Source organism: Mixophyes fleayi, chromosome 12, assembly GCF_038048845.1.
Source record: "Mixophyes fleayi isolate aMixFle1 chromosome 12, aMixFle1.hap1, whole genome shotgun sequence".
NCBI classification, from domain to species: Eukaryota; Metazoa; Chordata; class Amphibia; order Anura; family Limnodynastidae; genus Mixophyes; species Mixophyes fleayi.
The window spans coordinates 33,794,270-33,821,575 of NC_134413.1; the positions used below are offsets into that span (position 1 = coordinate 33,794,270).

The 27,306-nt window shown below is 39.9% G+C and overlaps 1 protein-coding gene across 1 annotated transcript in view; it reads left to right on the forward strand.

Moving 5' to 3' along the window:
* Positions 1-27,306, forward strand: part of TYRO3 (TYRO3 protein tyrosine kinase) — a 155,206-nt gene that overhangs the window by 94,358 nt on the left and 33,542 nt on the right. The window contains exons 9-15 of the mRNA XM_075192721.1: positions 3,331-3,475; positions 11,110-11,239; positions 11,712-11,812; positions 12,477-12,572; positions 13,655-13,735; positions 15,985-16,077; positions 26,306-26,427. Coding sequence (XP_075048822.1) covers positions 3,331-3,475; positions 11,110-11,239; positions 11,712-11,812; positions 12,477-12,572; positions 13,655-13,735; positions 15,985-16,077; positions 26,306-26,427 — 768 coding nt within the window. The remainder of the gene's footprint in view (positions 1-3,330; positions 3,476-11,109; positions 11,240-11,711; positions 11,813-12,476; positions 12,573-13,654; positions 13,736-15,984; positions 16,078-26,305; positions 26,428-27,306) is intronic.

Sequence of the window (27,306 nt, forward strand, 5' to 3'; positions counted from 1 at the left end):
CCTTGATTTTGGCCTCTATCATTTAAAACTGCATTTGTGTTATAATATGAGGTTTTATGAGCTTTGAGGGTGGTTTTATTTCACACTGTGTTCATTTAAAATAGTCATTAAGTTATAATGAAATGCATAATGTAGCATTTCCTCCCTTAAGGTTTTTCCCTGGCCCCTTCACACCATAGAACTAATAAAGTTGTCATCATGCAGGTGCTATGGGCATGACTGATGTCACACTAGTGTTTTAAAGCACCAATTTGAAATCTCTACATTCTGGAACTGAAGTAGTGGCAACTTATAGTAATTGGGAAACGTTGTTTCCCAGTGACGCGTCAAAATGTGATTTGACTGTTGAAGGCTGCAATGACTTTAGAACACCATGGATTTCCGAGGCAATCATGCAATATTCTAAAAGACCATTGTGACAGCTCTTGGGGTTCTAGGCAAATGCGTTTTGGTTTAAAGGAAAATATTTTTTAAATAGAAAATGTGTATCCTCACACTAGTAGAACTATGGGCATCCTTGTCCCTACTGGTTGTGAGCTACTTAGTCTATCACTGCGCATTTTCTCAAAAGCAAAGGAAACACAGAAAGGTTGGAGTTGATCTAGCTAGAGCTATTTATTAACAACCATGCCACCTGATGGACATGATGAACTTTGTAGTTCCCTTAACTTTAAAGCACATTCATTTACAAATGCAGTTTCTTTACATATAACTGGGCAAAATGTAATAAAATATTACCAAAAAACAACCTATTGGGGGGGGGATTTCAATTAGCTGCGAAGTGTCTCGGACCATTTCAGAGACAGTTTGCTGCAGATAGTTTTACAGAACAGAAATATCCGTCCATTTTACCACGCGCCCCATAGAGGTGCAAAGTAAAATGAGTAGAAAGTAGCCGTTGTGACTGAAAGAGAGTCTACAGAACAACAGAAGGTGCTGAGCCTGACAAAGTCCTTTGCAACTTGATGATGGAAACTGTGAACGATTTTCTTGTGATCTGTAAGTGAGTACAATGAAAGATGTGAGCTTTTAAGTAAATATAGGACAATATAACAGGGGCAAACCAGTATATTAACACAAATAAAGCATACATGTTATCAAATAAACACCAATAACACTGCAATCAATAACTGAGGTTCCCTAATGCTGGATAACACAGTTCCAAAATTAGCTAAACTCTCTAATAAAATAATAAATAAATAAAATGCCGACGTACGTATTATGACTGAATATATAACGTTACCCTTATATTTCAATCACCTGTACTCCTCATACATCTTCTGTTTTCTCTCATAGTCTTGCCACTTGCATCTATTTGCTCTAATGACCTGTTTAGGGTCTTCTCCAGATCTCCTTTGAGATTTCTAAACAATGGAAAAGTCATCAATGTTGAGTTGTTGTGGTATATTTTCCTTTTTTTATGTGTATTGTTTTCCATTCCTTATATTGATTTAAAAAAATTGGTCACATGATTACGAGTTACCAGTGGCTCAAATTGAAAGTCTCGAAATTGATGCCTGCTGTGAGAGTGGTAACTATATACGGGATGCTCTTTCTGAAATAAAGTGATAAAATCTTCTAGAATTCCTTACTATGTTGCCAGATAAAATGCTATATATAGCCGTAGGCAGAGCCAAAGTCTTTGAGATAGGGGTGGCAGATGATCGACAACTTACAATATATAGTGAATGCATTTGAATTGATGATATTTTGCATAAATGTCTTAATTTTTACTGCTTTATGGTTGTATAGTTAAGCTGCACCTGTTATCACTACAGCCAATGGCATAGCCTAGGTTGGAGCCTAGATTGTGACCACCATATGAACCACATCAGAACCCTTCAGAGGATACACCAGGAACAGTGTCAACTGCTGCTATACCAAATAATGTAATAATTTAGAACGCTGCTATTGTTAGCACTGTAATGTTCATATTGTTGCTACAAATAAATTTTAGCCGCTGCAATCAATGTGGTTCCAAAGCACAAAAGAAATTTAATAGTGAGATTAAGCTGATCACTATAATAATACAAAGTACAACCGATACATATGCAGCCCACTGGATCCAGCTAACAGTCATTCAGTCCTGAAGCCTGGAGTCAAAGTAGACTGAATGGTGGACTCAGTGCCTGGTTTATGTACAATTTGTGTTACATAAAAAATAGTGATAATCTCATAAAGTAAACAAGATAATTGTAAAAGTATTCTCCATTGGTTTAGGATTTAGTCCAGTCCAGTATAATGCAGGTCATAGGTTGATTCAAAGGATGCTCTCCAAAGATAGAGGCAGATTACTCATTGCTGCATATGTGTCTTGCCTCTGGAGCTCGCCGAAATACTGGTTCAAACCAACCTATTAACCTTCCAAACACTGTATCATTTTAAGCATTAATCATATATCTTCCATAACTAGCTGACTTGCAAGAAGCGATTGCTTAGCCGATGGTAGCGAATTCCTGATGGTAAAATGTAGATTGATATGACACTAAACATGATACGTTCCCTATATCCTGAGCGTTGGATGCCATTAACATTATAATATTAAACCTCTAAGTATTACATTAAATATAAAAGAATATGTGCTGGAACTATATTTACAGTGAACTATTTACAAAATGAATGTATGTGTGTAAATGTATTTATTTATGTTCACCAGTAAAATTGTATTTGCCCTTGTACGTAGTAGCATACCATTCACAATTTCATAAAAAAACCAATACAATTGATGTTTATTAATTTGAAACGATTTCATCCAATTATTTGACACAGTAGTATGCTACTTCCTGTATTTTTCAGAACTACAGGTAGTGTATTGTTGATAACAGCCAATGGTAGCAGCACTATTAGCAGCAAAGTAGCATTTGGATACTATCTGTTATGAGAGGTGGTGTTTACAGTGTAGTTGGGATGGCAACATGAGGGTAATAGAGCTTAAGCCACCATTCCTAGCTACCTGCTTCTGTCCTCTGGAAGCATGCAGGATGGAGAGGGGTTGAGGAGGAGAATGAAGGAAGGGGAGGAATAGAATGGACCTTTGATCTTTGATGCAGTGCATTAGTGGCTGGTGCCAAGGAAGGGGCTGGTGTTAGTGCCAGACCTGCAAATCACTAAAATATCAGTTTGACATTGACTACAGGACATCACTATATATATGTGTGTGTGTGTGTGTGTGTGTGTGTGTGTGTGTGTGTGTGTGTGTATATATGTATATATTAATTATGTACATAACACAAAATAAACCAAAAGGCAGAATCAAGTACCTGCTATCTGTTTTATCTTTTAGTTCATCATTTAGTTATTTATTCATTTGTATTTTTTTTTTATAAATAGGGCGAAGTGTTTGTCCAGGGAAACCAAGCCAACCTGACCATGTGGGACCCCCAGAAAGATCTAACCGTCCGGGTCTGCGTGGCTAACTTCGCTGGTTGTGGACCTTGGAGTGATTTTCTTCTTGTAGCTTCCAAAGAAGAGGCTGGTGAGTAGACACCCTGTGAAGTTCCCTGGGTAAATAAATATTCAATATATACTACTCACTTCACCTCAATAGAATATACTGAGCTGAGCTACAACACCGCTCACAGTGCTAATGCTGATTGGCTTGTCATCATCTTTAAAGGAAACTATGTTTAGCAGCAGTTATGGTCTGTGCATTGTTAAACATTGATAAGAAAATTTGAATTTAAAGAGAAATAATACCCCATTACCCGAATGTTTTGTTTTTGACTGTATTGTTCCATATCCAATAAAAATATGAATAAACGTATAACAAAAAGGGCAATTATTTAATTATTCTGTGCTGTCCTTTCCCATGCAATCATTTTTAAACATATCAGATTTGGAACAACCACTGGTTTATTCAGCAAGTAGAGTTCTGCAAACCGTTCTACATTTTCAGTATAATATATTGATCTCCACTCTCCAGTTGTTTTTGTGCATTACGTTCATTCTATAATAAGACATTAGTATGATATCTGACCACTTAATGTACAGGGGGATAGCAAAGATAGCGGTTTGAGCTATTTATGTGTAGATCCTGTATTTTTTTTTTTAGTAATCTCTCCATCATTCTTTGCCCATATTCCTTGAAAGACCATCAGAAGACTGGTTACATTTCAAAACCTGACTGTGATAAAGTAGGATAGTTAGCAACCGTATTTAATGCAGTTTAAGAGAAGATTTTACATAGCAAATATAAAAAAAATATTGTCTTTAATCTCATTGTACGATTGGACATTTAAGCAATCCCAAAAAATGATGCCACAACACTGTCTGTGCACACATATAACTTCAGTAAAGATGTTCACAGCACACTACTGACCAAGCCATCATTGCTGGACCACTGCTGACGGTGACCGTATATGGGTCCAGTCTTGGTTCCAGGAATTATTTAATTTGGTTTCTTACCTCCCAATCTCTGTACAGTATTTAAATTGAGCTCTGACACATGAACGCATGGTGCCGCTAGAACAACTTCTAGTGCCAGCCATGGAGAATCAAGTCTCCACCGTCAGTCTGCCATAAGATCCAGGTGAAATTCCTAAAAATGAATGAGATTAATACAATCCAACCTTTTTTTGTCTATAGCTGCATCAGATCTTAATATATATACACACATTCAATAGAAGTAATTTAATTGTAGTGTAAATGAATGGTTTTGTGCTGACTGCATGGCAGTAACATTTGGCACAGTTTTTGTATGGCTATTTCCCATATAGATTGCATTTTTTTTTTTGTTCCATTATGTTGCCTGTCTGTCCCAGAAAAAAAAAAGGTTGAGTTGAATAACAATAATAATAGAATTCTCAATACCAACTAAGAGATACCTGGCTATTGATCTGGTCAATGAGGTTTAAAGGACCTCTGGTCATTAAGTTGTTATGAGTAAGGGATCTGCCTAAGGGGAAAAAACAAATAAAACATCCTTACAGTCCCTCCCAGACATTAAAAACCATCTCCTTCTATATAAATATGCCACAGAAATAATTTTCTTCATACAACATTAACATGCTAAATTGCAGAGACTCTTGGAGAATGAAGGTTATAATTGGTGTAATAATTGGCTATTACAAGACATTGTATGCAGCAATCCACCTGACACGCAAAGGGTTAACCCAATTATGTTACAATTCTCTGTAAGAGTAACTTGCATTAATGAATCTCTGCAGAGTTAGCCGATAATTGTTTAATTATTTATAATTTTAAAGCAAATGAGTTGTGATTGTCCTTTTTTGTTTCTCGACTTTAAAGCATCCTGAACAGCTAGCGCTCATTTATTTAACTTGGGAGATTTGTATAAGCAATGCCTGATGAAATGTTCCAAAAATAACTTTCCTGGCAGGCTGCTGCATTTTTCATTTCCTTTGTGCCCGATTTGGTTGGCGACTTGTATCGGCATTAGCTCATAAAGCTGAACTCATGTATGCACCTGCAGGTTCTATTCATGGAATCTGAATAGTGATTATGCAAAATTTCGAGTGGGCAAGTTGTGTATGTGCCACATTCAGCCTGGTGCACTCCTCGCATATGTCTTTCTTGATGCTCATTTCAAAAAGCTCTTGTTTAAATCTCTGCCTTCCCCAAATTCCTTTTGCATTCAATTTTTCTCCCCCGCAATACATCACCTTGTCTCTTGTTTGTACTGTTTAGTTACCTACTTCAAAAATTAAACAGCCTACAGATTCTGAACAAACAGTGAAATATAGACAGCACTGTGTGTATATAGATATACACACTACACATATATATATATATATATATAGTAACAAAAGGAGGCATTTAGCTGGCGATATGCAGAGAAAGCAGGGAAGTAGAGTAAAACATTGGCACAGTTATGTACCTAGGTGGAGATTAAACCAGGTAAAAACATATGTGTAGTTTAAAATTGGTTTACTTACATGATTTAAAAGCTGCTTCCTCTCAGCAAACAGACAGGGTGGGTCTGATAGTCTAAACAGAGCCAGGGATGGGCGTTTCCTTTTAAAGAGAAGGTGGGTGCGTCACCTGTCCATCAAGCTAGGCCTGTGGGAGGTGTCAGGTATAAAACTCTGCTTGTTTTATTGTTCAGGGAGATCAACACTGGGCTAGCTGGCTGATCTGGACAGGGAGCTGGACTATGCATAGTAAGCGTTGAGGGTCTCCATAATTGCTGTGCAAATATACGGTGTAAAAACATAATTACCATCCTGACAATAAAGAACCATAAAAAGGAAGAATTTGTACGCGTGTACTTCTGCAGTAGCGGGCTCTTGCCACAATATATATTTATATAATAATGTTGGTGCCCTATTTGGAAAAAAACAGGCACATGAAATATAGAAACCCTGGCATTAAATCACAAGGACACCCAGGTTTTATAATTAGGCCTACCTATTAAAGCCCTATTTTCCACCAACCAGCCCCAAAATGAAATGGATGTATATATTAAATTGAAATACTATTTCCCTCACTCCAAACTTTTTTCCCTCAACCGACATTAATTAAATCATAATCACAACTTAGCCTCCACCCACAGTCCATCATTAAATTAACAGGCCACCTCTCATTACATTAAGAAACACCCCCTCCCTTCCCTAATTACATGAAGAAACCTTCCTTCCCTCATTGCTTTAAAACAGCCCCTTCTTCCCTCATTACAGTATGACAAATCACTTCTACCCTACTTCCTTCAATACATTAATATAAATCCCCCTCCCCTCCCTTATTACATTAAGAACATAAGACCCGTGCCCCTTCCCTCACACTTATCTTCATTCAGCAGTGCTGTGTAGGAGACTTCTTTGCCTCTCTTGCAGTCTGCCCTGCACGCATAGGACGGCATGCGGTCAAGTGATGCATCCCATGTTACTTATCAGACACACGTACAGGGATGGCAGAGAGAAGGAACTCAGACACATAAGGGAGGTAGGTAGATCGAACACAGACACACACATGCATACGAAGAGTAGGGAGGAGACGGGCACAAACACACATAGGGTAAGAGAGGAAGTGGAAAACTAATCAGCTGCAGGCAGTGGCGGATCCATGGGGGAGCGATCGGGGCGATCGCCCCCCCACCCACCCCTAGCAGGGGCTTGCTGCCGGCGGCTGCACACTATGTGCAGGTCCATTCGGCAGGGACAGTGTGCTGCCCGGCCGCTCTGATTGTGTTTTATCAGAGCATCCGGGCAGCACACTCACTGCTGAACGGACCTGCACATAGTATGCAGCTGCCAGCAGCCTCAGATGTCAAAAAGGGGGCGGGGCCTAAATCCCCCCCCCCCCCCCCCCTCCCTAAATCGCCCCGGGTAGAAGTATTCTCTAGATCCGCCCCTGGCTGCAGGTCTAATGCACGCATGCTCTGCATAGATAGCAGAGCATGTGTGAGCTTAATAGAAGTGGGAAGAAGTAGTGCCAGTATGGTATATCGTCACATACCGCCCCACTCCGAGCACTGGATACAGAGATAGAGAGAGAGATATGTACTTTCCTGTTACCTGGAGTCATTTTTTAATTGTCATTTTTTTTATTTATTTTTTAATTTTAGGTTAGGGTTGCCGTTTCCTGGGGTAAATGTCAGCACTTCTCAGGCAACAGCCAATTAATAGCACGCCAGTCCTGTGCTTCGGTACAAGTAGCTGCAGCTAGTTTTATTTAGTCGAATAAAATAAACAAAACATAGAAACAAATTGTAGCCTGTCCGGCTCACACAAAGCACAGAAGTTACATGTAACAACGGCAGTGTCTCTCAGCAGGCCTCTAACTTGTTCCCCTGGCAGTGAGAGAGAGAGAACAGCCTCACAGCCTTTTGACTGCACCTCACAGGTGCAACTCCCAACTTGCCAGACACTTTGCTTGGTTAATTAGAAGACCGGAAATGGGCCTAATGAATGGAGCCTACCCATCTCTCTTTATTCATAACCCCAGGAACCCTACACCAACACTTTCTGCAGCCGAAAGGATATTTGGGAAGCTCTTTATAAAACACAAGCAATCTCCCTGGGGTTTTAAAACACATAGGACAGAAACCTGGGACATATACAACTCCCATCAATAATTTACCCATTTTTTCTTTCACAAAACATAGAGCATTCCTTTAGGTTATCGTGGCTATTCATTCAATACTTAGTGATAAGGTAACATTAAATGATTATAAAACATTTCCTATTGTAATAGTTTAAGCATTATCATTTAATAATAGATCATGTGGTAGTGCTTCACTAAAGGACAGTATTATTATTATTATTATTATTATTATTATTATTATCTTTAATTTATAAGGTGCTACAAAGGGTCCGCAGCGCCGTACATGCCATATAGAGAAAACAGTGACCCATGACACAACATGATACATAAAGAACAAGATATGAAGAACAAAAATCTATAAGTAGGAGGAACTGCTGGGAGATGTCATGAGGTATTGACTCAAGATGGAGGTGAAGTGGGTAGCAAAGTCGACAGCAGGGAGTGGGGGAGGGGAGAGGAGGGAGTTGAAGGTGGCAAAAATCAGATGGGGGTTGGAGGATTGGGAAGAAATGAGAGCCTTAAAGAAGGATTGTTTAGAGAGCGATAGGGCCGAACTGCAAGACGCAAGCATGAACTTGAAGTGGGAGGAAGTCAGCATGAGTGCTTGACTTTCTCCAGAGCTGTTCTGCACTGTGGGAGCATTTTTGAAGATAGTGGGTAAGTTTTGAGTGCCACGGTTGAGACAGGCGCCAACGAAGCTTGACGGTGACAGCCGGAGCGACAGAGTCAAGTGCAATGTAAGAGTGTAAAAGGAGACAGCCTCATCGGGACAAGAAAGAGTGGTGATGAGGGAGAGGAGCGGGCTCAGGGAGGAAGAGAATGTGGTAGGATCAACTGTGTCAAGATTCCGCCTGGTGAGAGTAACCTTGGGGGATGGGTGAGAGGAGTGGAAAGATGCTAAAAGAGAGGAGATGGTGGTCCGAGAGAGGAAAAGGTGAATTAATGAGGTTGGAGACAGTACCAAGGTGTGAAAAAAAACAGATTAAGGGGGTGGCCACTGCGGTGGGAGGGAGAGGAGGTCTATTGAGAGAGACCAAGGGAGAGAAGTTTGGAGGCAGCAGGGTCTGAGGGATTGTCTATAGGAATATTAAAGTCCCCCAAGATGAGGGAGGGAAGGCCAGAGGAGAGAAAGTGAGGGAGCCAGGTGGCAAATTGATCAAGGATTTGAGAGACAGGACCAGGAGGACGGTAGATAACAGCAATACGGAGGTGGAATAGGGGGAAAGAGTGTACCTCAAAGTAGGAAAAAGAGAGGGAGGGTTCAGGGGAAAGAACCCGAAAAGAGCAGCAGGGGGAAAGAAGTATGCAGACGCCACCACATTGCTGGTCCCCAGGTCTGGGTCTGTGGGAGAAGGACAAGCCCCGGAAAGAGAGAGCAGCTGGAGAGGTAGTGTCCTCAGGGGATAGCCAGGTTTCAGCGATGACAAGCAGGTTAAAGGATCTAGACATAAAGAGATCATGGATAGAGGTCAGTTTGTTAGACTGACCTGGCATTCCAGAGACCACGGGATAGTGGAAGAGAGGGAAGAGGAGAGATGTGGATGAGAATGTTGGGGTTACTCAAATGAAGGGCGAGTATGATATGGAGCGATGGGCATGACAGGGAAAGAGGGTTGGAATTGGATGAGAAGCAGAAATAAGAGGGGACTTGTCAGCAGACAGGAGATGGGGGCAGGGGAGCAAGAGGTGTGCGAGAGAAGAGATGGGGCAGATGAGGGTGTTTATAAATGGGAGAGGCAGAAGAAAGGAGTGATGTGAGGGAATAGATTTCCTGGGGGGAAAGAGAGGGAGGAGGTAGGTAGGAACAGACTGACGCTGAGAGAAGAGTGAAGGGGACAAGAGGAAAAGGGTGTGAGTGAGGAAAAGGAGGAGAGAGGGAAAAATTGTCGAGGGGCAGCGAGTAAGATCGGGGGCACAGAAGAGAAAAGAGGAGTGAAATAGGGAGGGGGGAGTGCGGAGGCAGAAGAATATGGAAAGTTGCACAGGGGAAGCAGTGGATAGAGGGAGAGGACAGAAGTGAGAGAGGAGCAAATCATGATAAAGCTAGAGAAGGTGTGTAAGACACAGTTGAAATTAATACAGAAATCAAGGATGGTAAGAGCTTACAAGTGAAGTGAGGAAAGCTGAGGAAAGCGAGAAAGTGCAGCGCAAGAAGCAGAGAAAAGCGGAAGAAAAGATGTAAAATATGAGCCAGGGAATAGGAAGCAGTTAGGACAGTAGAGATACCAGATGGGTGTGTTTAGAAAAACAGTTAGATTAGACAGTGACATTAGGAATAATTGGAAGGCAAATGTATAACATAAGGCATAATACAAGGTGCACTTATCTGGTTACATAAGTCCACAGGACAAGAGGGAGCCAGTTAACAATTCAAGTTAAGTGGAGCAACAGTGCGGTTTGAAGGTGGGAATACAAGCAGCATAAGTGGAATCAACAAGTCATATTAAAACTGTACCAGCCAAAAATAAGTGAGAGAAACAGATCAGCAGGGAGTGTCCATGCAGTTGACAATGCAGGTGGTGGAGGGTATCAGAGCTCACGGCTGATTGTGGAATGTTGTCCTCATATAGGAGTATTACAGGTAGAAGTTTACCCTCCTGTTCTCCTCTTGTTCATCTCTTGTATATCTCTTACTATACTAACTAAATTTGTTTGGTATGTTAAAATGATTGAGCTATAAAATCATCATGTATAGTTTACTGTCCTTTTTGTTCTACTAAAACAAAACTAATAGTTTCCTCAAATAGATGAAACAATCTGTAAAATGTTGCAGTTATTTTTCCCCCGCTGTCACCTCAGACAAGAGATTATTTTATTTTATTTTATTTTTTTCAATGAGCCTGAAATCCAGGACACCAGTCTGCCCTGAATGTAATGCTATATATATTTTTAGATAGACAGCAATTTTTTTTTCTTCAATAAATCTAAGGCTAACAGGAATGTAATTTGTGTGAATATAATCAATAGAAGTTAGATTTGTAGTGTCGACAACTGGGTCTGGCCTAGAAATATCAGAGCGCACTGTAGCACTATATAATGTATAAAGCAATGGTACACAAACATCACTTTATTTTTGTGCCTTACTGGGAATATTGTGTGTACTTGTAGGCCAACAAAGACGCACTCACACTAGAATGTCCTGGGTCCCTCTGGTGTTGGGTATTCTCACTGCCTTAGTCACAGTTGTGGCTATGACATTAATCTTTCTACGAAAGAGAAGAAAAAAAACAAGATTTGGGTAAGTGAACTGTACTTCTTATATAGTATAAATTAATATTTAGTTTGAGCTGTAGGTATAATAGGTTTTGAAGGGATCAGAAAACCTTAATATAGTTGTAAAGAGAAATAATAAAAAGATGGATGGGAGGACAGACACTGACTATGGATGCAGTTGATTCTTAAGAGTGTGATTAGTTATATTAAACGGTTTGCCGCCTTGTTAACTCCTGGCCTCTGATTAGTGGAATGGATTTGTCATTTGTGTCTCAAAACGCAGTGACCTCACTTGTTCTGCGTAAATTGATTGGCTTCACTGTGATGACATTATTAGTTCAGCTTACAAAATGGCAGCCTTCACTGTGTGTAGTTTACAGTTAGTAAGCATTTGTGGAACGGATGCCTAATATGATATTTTATTTATATAGTAATTGAATCAACAATTTAAAATTAACTGGTTGTGTTTTATGTTTTTATAAATATTTTTTCCACAGACACATGTTTGGCACAATGTTGGGCCGGGGAGGTCCAATGGTCCAGTTTACAGCAGCCAGGTCTTTTAACAGGAGAGGGACAGAGGTGATGGAAGCCACATGTAAGTCAAAATGCTCCCTCTCTGTTAAGGAACATAGCATGATATGGAAACTCAATTTTTGTATAGTTTATACAGCTGACCTAAAAAAGTGATTTATGGTAGATGGATCATACAAAAGTTACTGTACACAAAGCTCTGCACTCTGTCGGCCACATACACTGCATTACTGGTGCAGATATCTGTAAGTAAGCCCAAAATTAATTCCATACCTGAGAATTAGAAGGATTCGATCAGGAAATGTATTCAGTGTTTTGGTGGTTTTGTCAAATGATACAAGTATCTGATTTTGTCTCCATGCTGTAAATAGATCCAACAATCACCCTGAGTTCAATCCCAGTGCGTTTGCAGGGATATTTAATTTACCACTCACTTGGACACAATGGAGGCGGCCATTTTGTCTGCCATGTCATCCACTGGGAACTAGTGACATCACTGAGGTATTAAGCACAACGTGATGTCTTGTGTTCCTACTGAGTTGATAGGCCGAATCTTGGCTCAAGCCACAAAATGGCTGCCTCCACCGTGTACAGGTGATTGGCACAAGTTAATAATTTGTAATGTTGCTTAGGGAAATCTGGTCAGTGTCGTCGGTGAAACTTTGGAATTTATCTGTGACATTAGTATTGGCAGAATTTTAATATATGTATAATTTCTGTACCCATAGTGGACAGTGTTGGGATAAGTGATGAGCTGAAATCCAAACTTACAGATGTCCTCATTCAGCAGCAGCAGTTCACTTTGGGACGGACACTGGGAAAAGGCAAGTGCTGAGAATTGAGCTCTTGTAGACTTCATGAGGTCATGAGATATTAATGTTTAGAAAGTAGCACGGTCTACAGCTATCATTTATCGGAGGGGTGAAAAGTGATCATTATGTCTGTCTGTACTAGCTTACAGGATATGTTAAGGGTTTATATGTCCTATTATTGTAGACATGTCAAACTCAAATCTCACTGAGGGCTGTATTGAATAGTTAATTCTTAGCAATGGCTGCATTAGTTCTATTAAGGGTTGTCTGCCACTCCATTGGATGAAACAAATCATTTGAGGTTAAAAAATACATTTAATACTTATTAATTACTTAAAAAGAGTGGTGAAGAGCCAAAATGCTGGCAAAATGCTCTTTCACCACTTTTGGTTATTTAATCAAAGGGTTGGCGTCGGGGAAATCATAGATTTCTCCGGTATTAATTATCAGGGCATACTATTGTCCACAGAGACCTCTATGGGGACAACAGCAATTTTAATTTTTTCACAGCACAGTAATGCCATCTCAGGATGGCGTTACTGGTCATCTCCTCCGGTGTCACTGGATCTCTGACGAGGAAACGCTATGTGCTATATGCCAGTGAATAGGATAAAACACTTCATGGTGGTCGTGGGGGGGAGAAAGGGAGGTTGGTCAGGGTCAATGTTGGGGCAGCCATGGCATAGTAAATTGCAGATGCACTTCTTTGCTGCGATTTGCAGCTGTATATATTGAGGGTTGCTGCTCTGGGTTCATAAATAGACCCCTGTATTTGTACACATTCAACCTCCATATTAAATGCAACCATTCAAAAGTACTATCAAAACTACAAGCCCAGCTGCAAAGCAGAGTAATGAAGTGTATTCTTAATATGCCGGAACATGATAGAAGCGCCGCATTTTTTTTCCCATTCTTAAGTGACGAGCGTTAAAAATTCAAAGCTTTTTTAATACTTTATTCTGTTTTACTACTTGTTTCACAGCATACTTACCTGTTGTCAATGCTTGTTAATGGCTTATGGGCAAGAAGATGATCTCTTCTGTTTTATTACGATATTTATTTTACTTAATTGTCTACTCTCATTTACCTTTCAGGAGAGTTCGGCTCGGTCAGGGAGGCTCAGTTGAAGATGCACGATGGGTCATTGCAGAAGGTTGCTGTGAAGATGTTAAAGAGTAAGTGTAGCACAATGGGTAATGATTTTGATTTTTTTATTTACGAATATTGATGATCAATGAGGCTTAACGTTTACAATAAAACGGTTCTTCTTGTCCTTTGTTTTGAAATGTAGATTTCAGGGGCACTATTTAAGGATTCTGCCCTTAGTAACCTTCACGGTTATAATTCATCTATGAAATAGAACTCTCATACTGTTCATTTTAAGATACCAAGGGGTAAATGTATGAATCTCCGGATTCTTCATCTCCGGCGTGTTCAGCCTCTTCAGCGCTTAAATTGAAAGCGGCGCTGCATTGTAAAGGGAAACTTCCCTTTACAATGCAGCGCCGCTTTAAATTTAAGCGCTGAAGACGCTGAACACGCCGGAGATGAAGAATCCGGAGATTGATAATGTACATACATTTGGGCGTAAATGTATGAGAGGACATGTGTGGTCTACATGTATAGGTCAAAATAATATTTATATGTAAATTTTCCATTGTTATCCCTTATATTTTTCTACTTTTACTAAATGACACAATGCTCTAACGGCGAGGACACTGTGAGAGCAGTTATTTATTATTCATAAGGTACTGGCACATTACACATACAAATGAATTTATGGCTTTCAAATATTGTGTCCTCAAGTGTGCTTTTGTTTGTGGGCCGGCGGGAGATCTTAAGAGGTGCATTGCGCAAAAGTATAAGAGTAAGGGGACATTAGGGCTGCCTTACTGTTTTAAGCTATTTATTTATTACATTTGAGCAAAAAAATAAAATGACTCCTCTTGCATTGCTCTCCCCTCATGCATTCCTCTCACCAAACTAGGAACGTCGGTTCATCAACTCCAGCAAGTACTTAGTATGTAACGTCGTCACTTCACACAATTCCTCCAATCAGATGGTGCACACTTTGGCTTATCTGCAAATGTCATACAGTTTGGTGGAAATTTCCTCAACTTGAGGCACTCACCACCACCAGAAGGAATTTTGCCCAGACCTAGGCCACTTTGCACTTTGTGAATGCATGCCCTTTGTTACCAGCTATTTCATTAATTATTATTTATTTATAAAGCGCCACAGATTCCATAGCACCGGATACAGAAGCAAGTAAGAAATAGATGAGATTGTGCACACAAGTAGCACAGATGAGTGTGAGTAATGTTATGGGGACTCACACGGAGTGCAGCAAAAGACGTGACGGGACATACAAAGGAGTCAGACAGTAGACAGATGTGGGACAATAGGTAGAGATGACCCTGTCCGCGAGAGCTTACATTCTAGAGGGAGGGGTGGTGAGAGATAGTAGGACCAACTGGGAGAAAATGGAGATGGCAGGCGAGGAAGAGGAGGTGATGGATAGAATGGTTAGGAGGTGGTAGGATAGGCGAGCTTGAACAAACAGGAACGTTTTGAGCGAGCGTTTGAAGGACTTGAAGGTTGGGGGAGAGTCGAGTGAGATGGGGTAAGGAGGTCAAAAGATTGGGGGCAGGATGGCAGATGTCAAGTTCCCAATTTATTTTAGTTACTTATTAAGTATTACATACCCCTTTGTTTTTTATTTGTTTTTTTGGGGTTATTTTTACAGTAAAGTTACTTTGTTCATTTAAAAATGATCCATGGGACACAAAAGCTGGTTCACAGGCATTATTTGGGACTAAGAAAAATTGCCGAATTGTAACATTAGGAGGTATATTTATTAAACTGCAGGTTTGAAAAAGTGGAGATGTTGCCTATAATAACCAATCAAATTCCAGCTGTCATTTTGTAGAATGTACTAAATAAATGAAAGGTAGGATCTGATTGGTTGCTATAGACAACATATGTATGTGAATTTGAAGCCTTCTATTAGATGTGTAATGACCCATGTCAAAATCAATTATGTATACACTTATAATGTAATTGTGTCAACCGTTATAATAATTGCTGCTCAAATGCAGTAATACATCAATCAAGTTTTGCATCACTTTGTAAATATAATAAACGCTTAATAATGAAGTATTACACCTCCACACACTGCTATACATTGCTCCATTCTGCTTTGGGCATAAAACTGAGAGCAGATGAGCAAAGGTTTTTTATGTGCTAGTCTTTATGGAAGGTCTTTAAACTATTCCTGGCATCTACATCACAAGAACTTTGTTAGAAGTGATTCCAATAGACATGCACAGATTTCAGTTGCAGCACAGATATAATGAGCCTTCCAGATTCTAATTTGTTCCTCCGCACTTTTCGCCTCTTCTAATATTTTCCTTTCTCCTGCCAGCGGAAATTTTCTGCTCCAGCGATATTGAAGAATTCTTGAGAGAAGCTGCCTTTATGAAGGAGTTTGACCATCCAAACGTCTGCAAACTAATAGGTAAAAAAAAGTTTGATGTGACCTATAGTATATTCTGCTTGCTTTGCCAATTATGTTGCACTAGCCAACATTGAGTTATGGAGCCCCAGGAGATCCCGTACAGGGAACGTGGTGGGAGGGCGGAAGGGGATGAGGCATGGTCAATCGCGTAATTTTGGCCCTGCCCCCAGCAGCGAAACTGATATTTCATCATCATCATTTATTTTTGTAGCGCCACTAATTCCGCAGCGCTGTACAGAGAACGCACTCACATCAGTCCCTGCCCCATTGGGGCTTACAGTCTAAATTCCCTAACACACACACACACACACACACACACACACACACACAGAGACAGACTAGGGTCAATTTTGTTAGCAGCCAATTAACCTACCAGTTTATTTTGTAGCGGGAGTCAGGGCCATAATTACCCTATTCACCACAAAGCGCATCCTTTAGGCTCCCATTCTGCCCACATCACTTGGAAATGGGCAGGATGCGGGAGAATTGCCTGTTCTCACTGGAGTCCGGGAGATCTACCTGGATTTCAGAAGTCTCGCAGACATTCCGGGAGAGTTGGCAAATATGAGCTATGTTGATGACTTGTAGTATTTTTGGGTATGTTTAAAAAGTTTAGAATATTTGACAATTATGCGTAGAATTATATTTAAACTTTTATTTGTAGCTTGCTATAGGTATAGCATTACTACTAATATATCAGCACTATAGCCTCTAAACACAATCTGCTTGACAATATCAAGTGAAGGCAAGTTTATTACACTGTTTAACTTTTATTTAAATGTATGTTTTTCTCATTTTCTGTTTGTTAAAGGACACCATTGCATACATGAATATTGGTTCAGTCCTAAAATTGTCTGTAAGATTTGCGTTCACTTTAATAGTCTTTTTTTTTTGTTTTTAAACTTTATTGCAAGCATGGAGAATCTTACTGTAACATGCAAACAAAAAAAAAATATCATATGACCAATTAATAGGTTATTTTTATTAGTATTTTTTCTAAAACCTAAGCCAATCTAGAATCTGCATACAGTTATATGCAAACGTAATTTGTAGGTTGATTTGTCTTTAGTACTTTCCGTGATTTGGAAATCTACTTGGAAATCGCTTGAAAAATGGAAACTTGCATCACTCTGCTGCAAATGGACTGAAGTAGACCCCCAAACCCCCACATTTTTTGAAGGAACTTGATGCACAAAACATTTTGAGTAGTTATATTTTAGAAAGGTCAGTAAGTGAGGGGAAAAAAACTTATCTTAAAGGTGATTTCTGACTCCCAGGAGACAGGACATTCTCTCACATCCTGCCGACTTCCTAGTGATTTTGCTTTACCCCCCCCCCCCCCCCCCCCTCGCCCAGCAAAATTACGCTTCTGTGTCATTACGGATCATTCGGAGGGGAGGTGAAAAAAGTTGCTAAATTTAACCTCAGTGTGTGTGTCCTTGTGGTAATATAGATTGTGAGCTCCACCAGGGCAGGGACTGATTGGAATAAATACATCTCTGTACAGCTCAGTGTAATATATAGGAACTATATAAATAACAGTTAATAAATAAATACTGGACTAAGTATTCCATTAGGTAGTATTTTGAAGTGATTTTTTACTTTTTCCCACATGTGTACATTTCTATTATGTAAAGCTTCTGTATTGATGCACTTCCAAACACAGAATAAAGGCCTATACTATGTATAGGCCAGACAAATAGTGCATAAACCTAGATGCTGCCCCTCAAATAAATATGGTCTGCATATACATACACTGTAACTTTATTTTGTCTATTCTAGAGAAAAGTTCACGGTTGAGTTCAGAGCCCAGTATGGCCTTATTCTGCCACGGGTTATGTATTTACTATCTCAAATCATTAACTGAATTCCTGCTTGGGTGAATGAAAAAGTTCATATAGATCATTATGTTGTGGGTGGGGGGAGTGAATTTGGGATATGTCAATGTTGCTAAATGCAGATGGATTTTAAAACGTGCATGTGTTCTAGATGCAGATTGACAGCGTACATTGCATCTAATTATGTGACTAGATAATATATACATCACGTTGTGAAAATGTTCTAAGATTTTGTTCTCTGTTTTAACAGTTATAGTAATAGGGATAATTTAACGTGCCAAAAACACGCCACTTATTGTGTTATGAAACTCGCAGCTAGATCTTGGGAATTGTAACTTCACTAAAAAAAAGGTGTAACCGCAAAGCACTGCACTACAGACGTATTCATGGCTATTCCTGCTGACATATTGCTGGGCAGCTACTACTGGCATATATAACGTCTACTGCTGGCATGTTACTGGGCAATAACTATTGGCATACATCTATCTCTGTCATATTACTCAGGATCACTACTAGTGGCATATTACTATTCATTACTACTACTACTACTACTACTATACATGTGACTGCAACTGTCATATTATGGGACATTAATCAGGCCAAATTAAATCAAGGTCCCAATTTGACCAAACATGCCCCATTCCACACTTTTCCAGGTATACTATACCATTTTTAGAGTCCCTAGAGTTGCCATTGTTTGTAAAGAAAATAAATATCAATCACCTAGAGCCCTCCTGTCAATCTTAATGATTTGTGATCATCCTCTCACAGTACAATAACCTGAAGATGTCTTCTACTGGCAAGACAAAGGTATGGTATTATTGGAGGGATGTCTGAATATACAAAAAAGAGCAAACAAAGAGATGGCAAACACAATTCAGACTTGCTGGTAGCCAAATATAGCGCCCCTCTCGTGCATCTCTGCTGTTTACTGTCATTGGTGTGCTTGTTACTTTGCAAGTACAGAACAGCAGATTTAGATTATACTTTTGTTTATACCAAACCGGACTTTGTCAGTGAAATGATAAGGAATAAGCAGATCTTAGGGGCATATTCAATTAGCTTTCCGGTTCGCGGTAACGCGCGTTACCGCAAATCCTGCGCAGTATTGCCGTTAATACGGTACCGCATTAACGCGGATTTTCGTACGCAACCCTATGGGCTGCGAACGAAAATCCACGTTATTGCGGTACCGTGGATTGACTTTGCGGGCCGTTCCGGCATGATCCCGTGAACCAGAAAGCTAATTGAATATGCCCCTTAGAGTGAGCAGTGTGGACTTTAAGACTGATGCAGAGTTGAACACAACTTGGGCGTAATTTATGGCCTAAAAATGTGCATGCAAAAATAGCGTATTTCAGACCATATGCCATCTCTAGAGGCGGCTAGGGCTGTATCTGAAGCATATGAACTAGGTTTATGGCAGGTGTACTTATAATAGTCGCATATACAGAACCAGCTTGTAAACGCAATTAAACCTTGGAAACTTTTGTTTTCATAGGGCAGTTGAATACAATTCAAGCTGCTTACCCTCCCCTATAAAGCCCCGTTTAATGCTTCCCCACCTACATTTCCGACTTTGTCAAGAAATACCTTCCTATATGCCCGCTCTGTTCTACCGATGATCTTTGCCTCTCTTATCACTACACCACACTTCCCCCTGCGCTGCTTCCCACCTTTGGAACACCCTGTCCTGCATGACCAGACTTGCCCCATACCTTCAATCCTTAAAGTGCTCCCTAAAAGTAATCTCATCACGCTTGCCTACACTGCCCCATCCTAAGACAAGTTCCTCCCTCATGTTTCTCCTATCCATTCCACTTGTTCCCCATCACCCCCATTGTGTTTGTCTTGTTCCTCGCGCAAGTCTTGTCCCTTTCCCCACTAGCTTAAGGAGTTACAGTCACCTGGCTGTCCTGACTTCAAGACCCATGGATCTGCAGATATAATTCACTGGTAGAGAACGGCAACTCGACACCAGAGATTGCACCTTCCAGGAATCAATCCACAGCATGAACACCCCTCCTCGCCTCAAGTGGTTCCTTATATGCAGGGTCAAATTTCCACAGTGCTTTCCACTCACTGGACAAACCCCTGGCTCTCTCCCTCTTAAACATTGGTGGCTGCTGAATCAGGGGTTTGGAGGGGAAGTGGGAGATGAGCTGTGCTTCCAAAGAAGCACCCTGTTGGGTTGCAGACAAAATGTCTGGACTAGTCCTGTTGAGAACAATGGATACTAATTGGCCTCCCCCTCACCTGTATCTTGCAATCTGATCCTTACCCATAACCCACCTGGCTTCACTTTAAGCACAATGAATCACTGCAATCTCCACAAGATACAATATACATATTTACAATTTGTAACATATAGTGAAAAGTTACAATGTCCCCTTATCCAGATTTAGACTGTAAGCTCCTTTGGGGCAGGGACTGATGTGAGTGAGTTCTTTGTACAGCGCTGTGGAATTAGTGGCGTTATTTAAATAGTGGATGATTATGATCTTAATTGATCAGCAGGGAAGAATATGGCAATGTTGCTCCTGTGGATTTTTCTTTATATCATAGAAATAGGGATCACGAGATTGTTCCCAGCTACTGTACTTCCATCATCATCTATTTATATAGCACCACTAATTCCGCAGCACTGTACAGAGAACGCACTCACATCAGTCCCTGCCCCATTGGAGCTTACAGTCTAAATTCCCTAACATATACACACACACACACACACACAAACAGAGAGAGAGACTAGGGTCAATTTGATAGCAGCCAATTAACCTACCAGTATGTTTTTGGAGTGTGGGAGGAAAACGGAGCACCCGGAGGAAACCCACGCAAACAGGAGAACATGCAAACTCCTCAAAGATACAAATAAGACCATGGCTGGGAATCAAACTCATAACTCCAGTGCTGTGAGGCAGAAGTGCTAACACTATCTACCGCGCTGCCTTAATATTTAAATGAAATAAATCCCAGGTCCACATAACACAGTACCATAGATCAGTTTGTATGGTTTTTTTTGGTTTGTTTTTTTCATTCCATTATTTATCTGCCCTTCCATCTATCACATGGGCTAAATGCATTTGGCTTTGAAAATGAGTATTATGAAGATTGTTGCTATGTCAGCAGTAGTAGCAATCAGATATAGGAATATCGATTTCCTATCGTTATGTCAACACAGAGGGAAATTCACTTTACATAATATTACCAACATGAAAGCCCATGTAACAGAATATTTAATGCATGTCTGTGTGAAAATATTTTGTTCTCTCCAAAGCTTAACCTTTCCCCACATATGTTAAGTGTTTGTTTCAACTGAATTTGATAGTTTTTTATTGTGACACTGATTTGGTGCCCTAAAATACTTGATGGTAAAAAAAGACATTGTAACATTTCAGTGGTGGTGACATTTAATTCAGAAACCTTTCTAAATAAATTAATGTCATATTTAATAATGGTTTGTAAATACTTGTTGGCCACATTTGTGAAATCCCCCCCCAAACATTCATTCTGAATATGTCAAAATAGGGTCCAATCAGATTTGACTGGCTAGAACTGAAAATTAGGTCAGCCATAACTGAGGAACACAATCTGTGTGAAGGAGGTCACTGAGGACCTGAAAGCAAGGATATTACATTTAAATCTGTTAGTTCAGAAATATGACTTTCCAAGTGTGTAGCCAAACTGACCACAAATCCCATATTTGTGGTAGAACGAAGAACTGGATTGTGTGGCCATGATAGCAGAATTCTATAAATACTATCTTCATAAACGTTTGGACTGAAGGTTAGGTCTGCTCTCAGTGGCTATAAATATTTTGTCACAAAGAAAAGTGGAGTGTTTTCTCTTTGCCTTTGTACTGGCTAGTTCTTATCGCAGCCAAGAAAAGATAGCTGGAGAGGCTTGGTCACCAGTTCAAATTAACCAGGGTTTATTTACACATACACTGTGTGTTTAGTAAAACATTACTGTACAAGGAGTAATACAGTGTCACCTAGTAGCATAGAAAATGGTAGCAGTGTTGGTTAACATTTGTCTACTTCCTAGAGCTGCCGTGTGCAGAACCAGAACCTGATCCCGCACATTGCTCAGACCATTAGTCAAGTATTGGGTTGTCATTTAGTTCTAGGACAGGAGATTGTTCCAAAAAACAATATTGGATACTTAATGAACTGAATATTTTACAATGTGCAGCATTTGTACTTGCAAACACAGACGCACATTTAAATTAAAATGATTCATCAGCTGAGTATGTTAGAAATTTGACCCATTAAATATGGACTTGTAGCTTTTAAACTCTTTGCATGGGCAGCACAGTGGCTAAGTGGTTAGTAGTTCTGCCTCACAGAACTAGGGTCATGAGTTTGATTCCCGACCATGGTCTTATCTATGTGGAGTTTGTATTTTCTCCCCGTGTTTGCGTATGTTTCCCCCAGGTGCTCCGGTTTCCTCCCACACTTCAAAAACATACTGGTAGGTTAATTGGCAGCTATCAAATTGACCCTAGTCTGGGTGTGTGTTTGTGTTAGGGAATTTAGACTGTAACTCCTTTGGGGCAGGGACTGATGTGAGTGAGTTTTCTGTACAGCGCTGCGGAATTAGTGGCGCTAAATAGATGATGATACAGTTATCAGTATAATTATTACATAAACAATAATAGAACAGTGCCATCTGGTGGCTTTTCCATCAAAATAACCTTCGAACAGACCAGGCCTGATTCATCAACATACGTACATCAGGCATAAGCACATCAGTATTCAACAAGGAGCAAATGTAAAAATAAGTCTCTTGATCAATATAGGTCTAGTCAGACAATACACTGCAGGATACGTCCAATTCTTATGTGGAATATAGTCACAAAAGAGCCCACAGAAAAAAACAAAAAAACTATTCAATGATTGTTACCTGTTAATAATATAGTCATCAATGACAGAACATTAAAAAAGAAAAAAACACACTTGTTAGGAAGTTATTAATGTCTACTGTACCTAAAATGCAAACACATGTTATAGCTTGCATATGCGACTCATCAGCTGGTGCAAGTGATGACTGGAAAACACATACCTTTCAGATGCCCAAAGCTTGAATCTGAAGCTGCTGCGTGCGCTCTACCTTGGCACACCCTAACAGTACATTGACTACATGCAGAAGCCCATTCCACTTTCAGTTCTTTCCATGAAATCATAGGCTGTAGTAAAGGACCTTTGCACTCGAAGATGAATTGGATGTTGCTGCGTTCACTGACGTACTGTCCGGTTCTGCGCATGCGCAGTGCAAATTTGCGCAAAATACAGCACGTATGCATTTATGTTCCGTAATGAATCAGACCCATCATCTCGTTTCACTACATTTTAAAAAAACAAGGCAGTGTAGATTGTACTGCAAAGCAAGTTTCTATTTCTTTTTCATGTTGTGATTTTATGTTACACTATGTAATCACGTTTACATTTTTAGAATTTGACAAACGTTGGCATTTACAGTGAGGAATGAGATAACCATTTAGGTTTTAGATAATTTTGACCTATACGGTCATTACAAAGTGTACAGCACCGATTAAGCTCCATCTTGATTACAAGTGGCGTAGTACTGCATACTGCTATTCAAGTACACTCTAATGTCTGTTTTTAGACTAGCAGTACTGTCCTAAACGGACAACACGAGGCTTTTGCTTGTAGGATCTCGTGAAAAAATGCAGGGTGTGGAGAGAAGTTTTGTATGGAGCTTTGATTCACCAGCAATTTTGTCTTGTTATTGTGAAACTACGGGGCATATTCAATTCCGATCCCGATCCGTGGGATCGCGCCGGAACGAGCCGCAAACTTAATCCACGGTACCGCAATAACGTGGATTTTCGTTCGCAGCCCATAGGGCTGCGTACGAAAATCCGCGTTATTGCGGTACTGTATTACCGGCAGTAGTGCGCATTTTCCGCGGTAACGCGCGTTACCGCGGATCGGGATCGGAATTGAATATGTACATGTTTCAGCAGGCACTGGCAGCCATTGACTGTAAGGGTATGCTGAAGCTTGTTGAACTATAGACAGCATGCCCTTTCCGTCATTGGCTGCCAGAGCCTGCTGAAATATGTAATTCCACAATATACCGTATATACTCGAGTATAAGTCGACCCGAATATAAGCCGAGGCACCTAATTTTACCACAAAAAAGTGGGAAAACTTATTGACTCGAGTATAAGCCTAGGGTGGGAAATGCAGCAGCTACTGGTAAATTTAAAAAATAAAAATATTGGGGGATGGCTTCTATGCATTAGATAAATACATATACAGCTATTATTACCTAATGAGGGGAGACAGAGAGAGAGAGACCGAGAGATTGATTAACCTACTAGTATGTTGCCACAGGGAAGAGAAAAAAATAATTATTCCTTTACAGCACTGGCTAACCAGTCAGTAAGTTCTAGCACGTCAGTGTTACTACAAACTACTGTACATCTCCCTGACCTGCAGCTACATTACATTTTCTCTTTTGGACTGAAGACTATTCTGGTGTGTACAGAGCAAAGGAAAGATTAGAAAGCTATAACTGTTTAAGATTTAGTTTTGCACTTTATATAAAGTAATATTATACATTTTGCACATTCCAGCCTCCCTACAGCCACTGCAAGCGCAAAGATTGTTGCAAAAAAAAAATGTTTCAAGAAATGAAAACATTCAGCAATCAATAGAGCCCACACATCAGAAGGAATAGCAGTGACAATGAAAATGTCCATATTTAAATATAAATGGACTTCTGTGGTTGAAACCTATGTGGATATGATGAAGTGTTCAGCAGACATGATTCATTTATTTAAGTGTCCTGTTTGAAAGCCAGACAAGAGATTTTCAACGGGCAAGAATAGATTTACCAGATACTTGTGTGCGTTTGCCGAGCACTACCTATCATGGCAGACTAAATGGATGTTGGAGAACATTGTTACTTGTGTCATATCTGCCAGAAACATGCCAATGAAAATCCCTCCTTGATGTGTACATGGCTGGAACACGCGTCTACTAATCGTACTGGGTCATGAATGTCGCCCTATAGTGCTCACTCAAAGGCTCACTCAGTCTAGTCTGACAAATCCATAACAGTTATTAATCTTCAGTACAATATATTAGGAATGTTCAGCCTTTTACTTACTTACCTGGTCTCCGGTCCCTCAGCTCTTTACTTCCGCAGTGAAACGCATGTGCGTTCCAATGACAGGAAGTTCGGCATTTGGAACGCAAACTTGCGTTCCAAATGCCGAACTTCCTGTCATTGGAACGCACATGCGTTCCACTGCGGAAGTAAAGAGCTGAGGGACCGGAGACCAGGTAAGTTCACTCGTGTATAAGCCGAGGGGGGACTTTTTCAGCATAAAAAATGTGCTGAAAAAGTCGGCTTATACACGAGTATATACGGTAAGTTTATTTTAAAAGTTTATTTGAATTAAAAAACTCATCGAAACCCCTTGATCACCACTTTATTATGAAAAGTTGTTGATCGTTGTTCTTCATGGTAATCCAGTGGAGAATTCTCCTGTATTTGTAATCCAATAAAAAAAATGCTTCTCTCTTGGTAATCCAATGGGCCTATATTAGCTGCTGGCTAGTGTGAGAAAATGCTTGTGATTGGCTAATGGGACTCTGTATCACAGCATTAAACATTCATGGAGAGCTGTTGTGTTTGGGTTTTTTTTCTCCCATTAGATTACAAAGACCGGAAAAAAAAATCTCATTGGGTGCATTGCACATGAGTAATAAATTCCTTGTGTTTTCGCTTTTGATGAAACGCAGAAATTGAATAGTTCCCTATTTGTTGTAAATACAAATTTGGAAGCAGATCCTATAGGGATTCAAGCGAGAGCTGAGGGTCACAGAAAGCTCTGAATCACCACTAGTTGAATAACCTTATGAGTGTGTTTCAAAAAAAGTCTACATTCAATTTTCCATTGTCAGAGTAAGGCAGAAAAGGGACATTAAAAATCAGCTCAGTGTTCCATTTAATGAGTATATACCTCCCCTATCTTCTAGTCCGGCTGTCTGGGTATGAAAACAAATCGCACAACAACACTTTCAAAGGTTTAGCTGGTACATTCTTATAGCCAGCTATTGTCGCCATTTCACAAAGTTGTATGTTGCTAATAAAAGTCATCAAGTAAGATGTTTCCGAATTTGAATTTAACTTCAGTATCACCTGGTAATAGTTATGGTGTTTGTACTGATTGAAGTGATTATGCTTCCCTATATTACTTGTTTACATTGTAAAAAAAATGTAGTAATATCCTATACACTAATATAGAAATATATTGTTTGTGATCAATTTATACTCAAATTCCATCTTGGCCATTCATCCAGTAACCTTGTGAGTCAGGTGATTTTAATTCTGCATATTCCTTTCAAACTCAGGGGTAAGTTTGAGAAGTCGTACCAAGGGAAGACTGCCGGTTCCGATGGTGATTCTACCGTTCATGAAGCATGGCGATCTTCACACCTTCCTACTGATGTCACGCATTGGAGAAGAGCCCATTGTAAGTGAAGGGGTCTTCTTCTTTACATGCTTGTTTTTAATTGTTTTGTTGTTGTTGATCCTTACTTATTTAACTTTAGTAATTATCGTTCTGCGATCACACATGAAGCTATAAAAAATCCAACATCAACAAATGCTTTTGTGGCATCGTTCATTCGTGTCTGTTACCTGTGCCTGCAGTATTTCTCCCTTAGGTTTTCTTTTGAGAACTGGATCATGCTGTGATTTTTCACAGCGTGATCTTTTAAATCACTTGGAAATTATTATTTTTTTCATTTTTATTTTATTTTTATTTTTTAAAAAAAAGAAAAAAAAAAAAAGCCTTTGCATTGGTGAGTTGTAAGGCTGATGTCACATGGGTTATTGAATTCTGTATTATTCCAGCTTAGAAAAATCTCTTCCACGTGATACCAGCCATCAAACTGGTTTTAATGAGTATCAAAGGTTGTAGGGCTCTGCTGGCTGTCTCCAAAGGTCTTTTATCTGAGATAGGGATGGTAAGAATGTTATGAAAGCCCAAATCAACCAATCGGAGCTGTGAGCCGTCTAGTGGTTATCCTCACTCTTCTAGATAGCCACCGCTATTAAACAGCCAGAGTACCAAATGCCCTTGTTGTAAATGGCCGGCACTATTGACCAATCAAATTGCTGGAAATCCAACTCTTCGAAACAGAACCCTGGCTGAAATGCAACTATGCCTTTTAAGTCTTAAAAGTACACTTTTTCCCTTATATGATATGAATATATAAAGAGTAATGTGAAAAGACTTTGCAGACAGAACATGACGTTCAGTAAACTGCCAATAACTGTCCGTCCAATAATCCCTTTATATCCAGTTAATCTACTACATGTGGGATAAGATTCTCAAAATACAGTACCT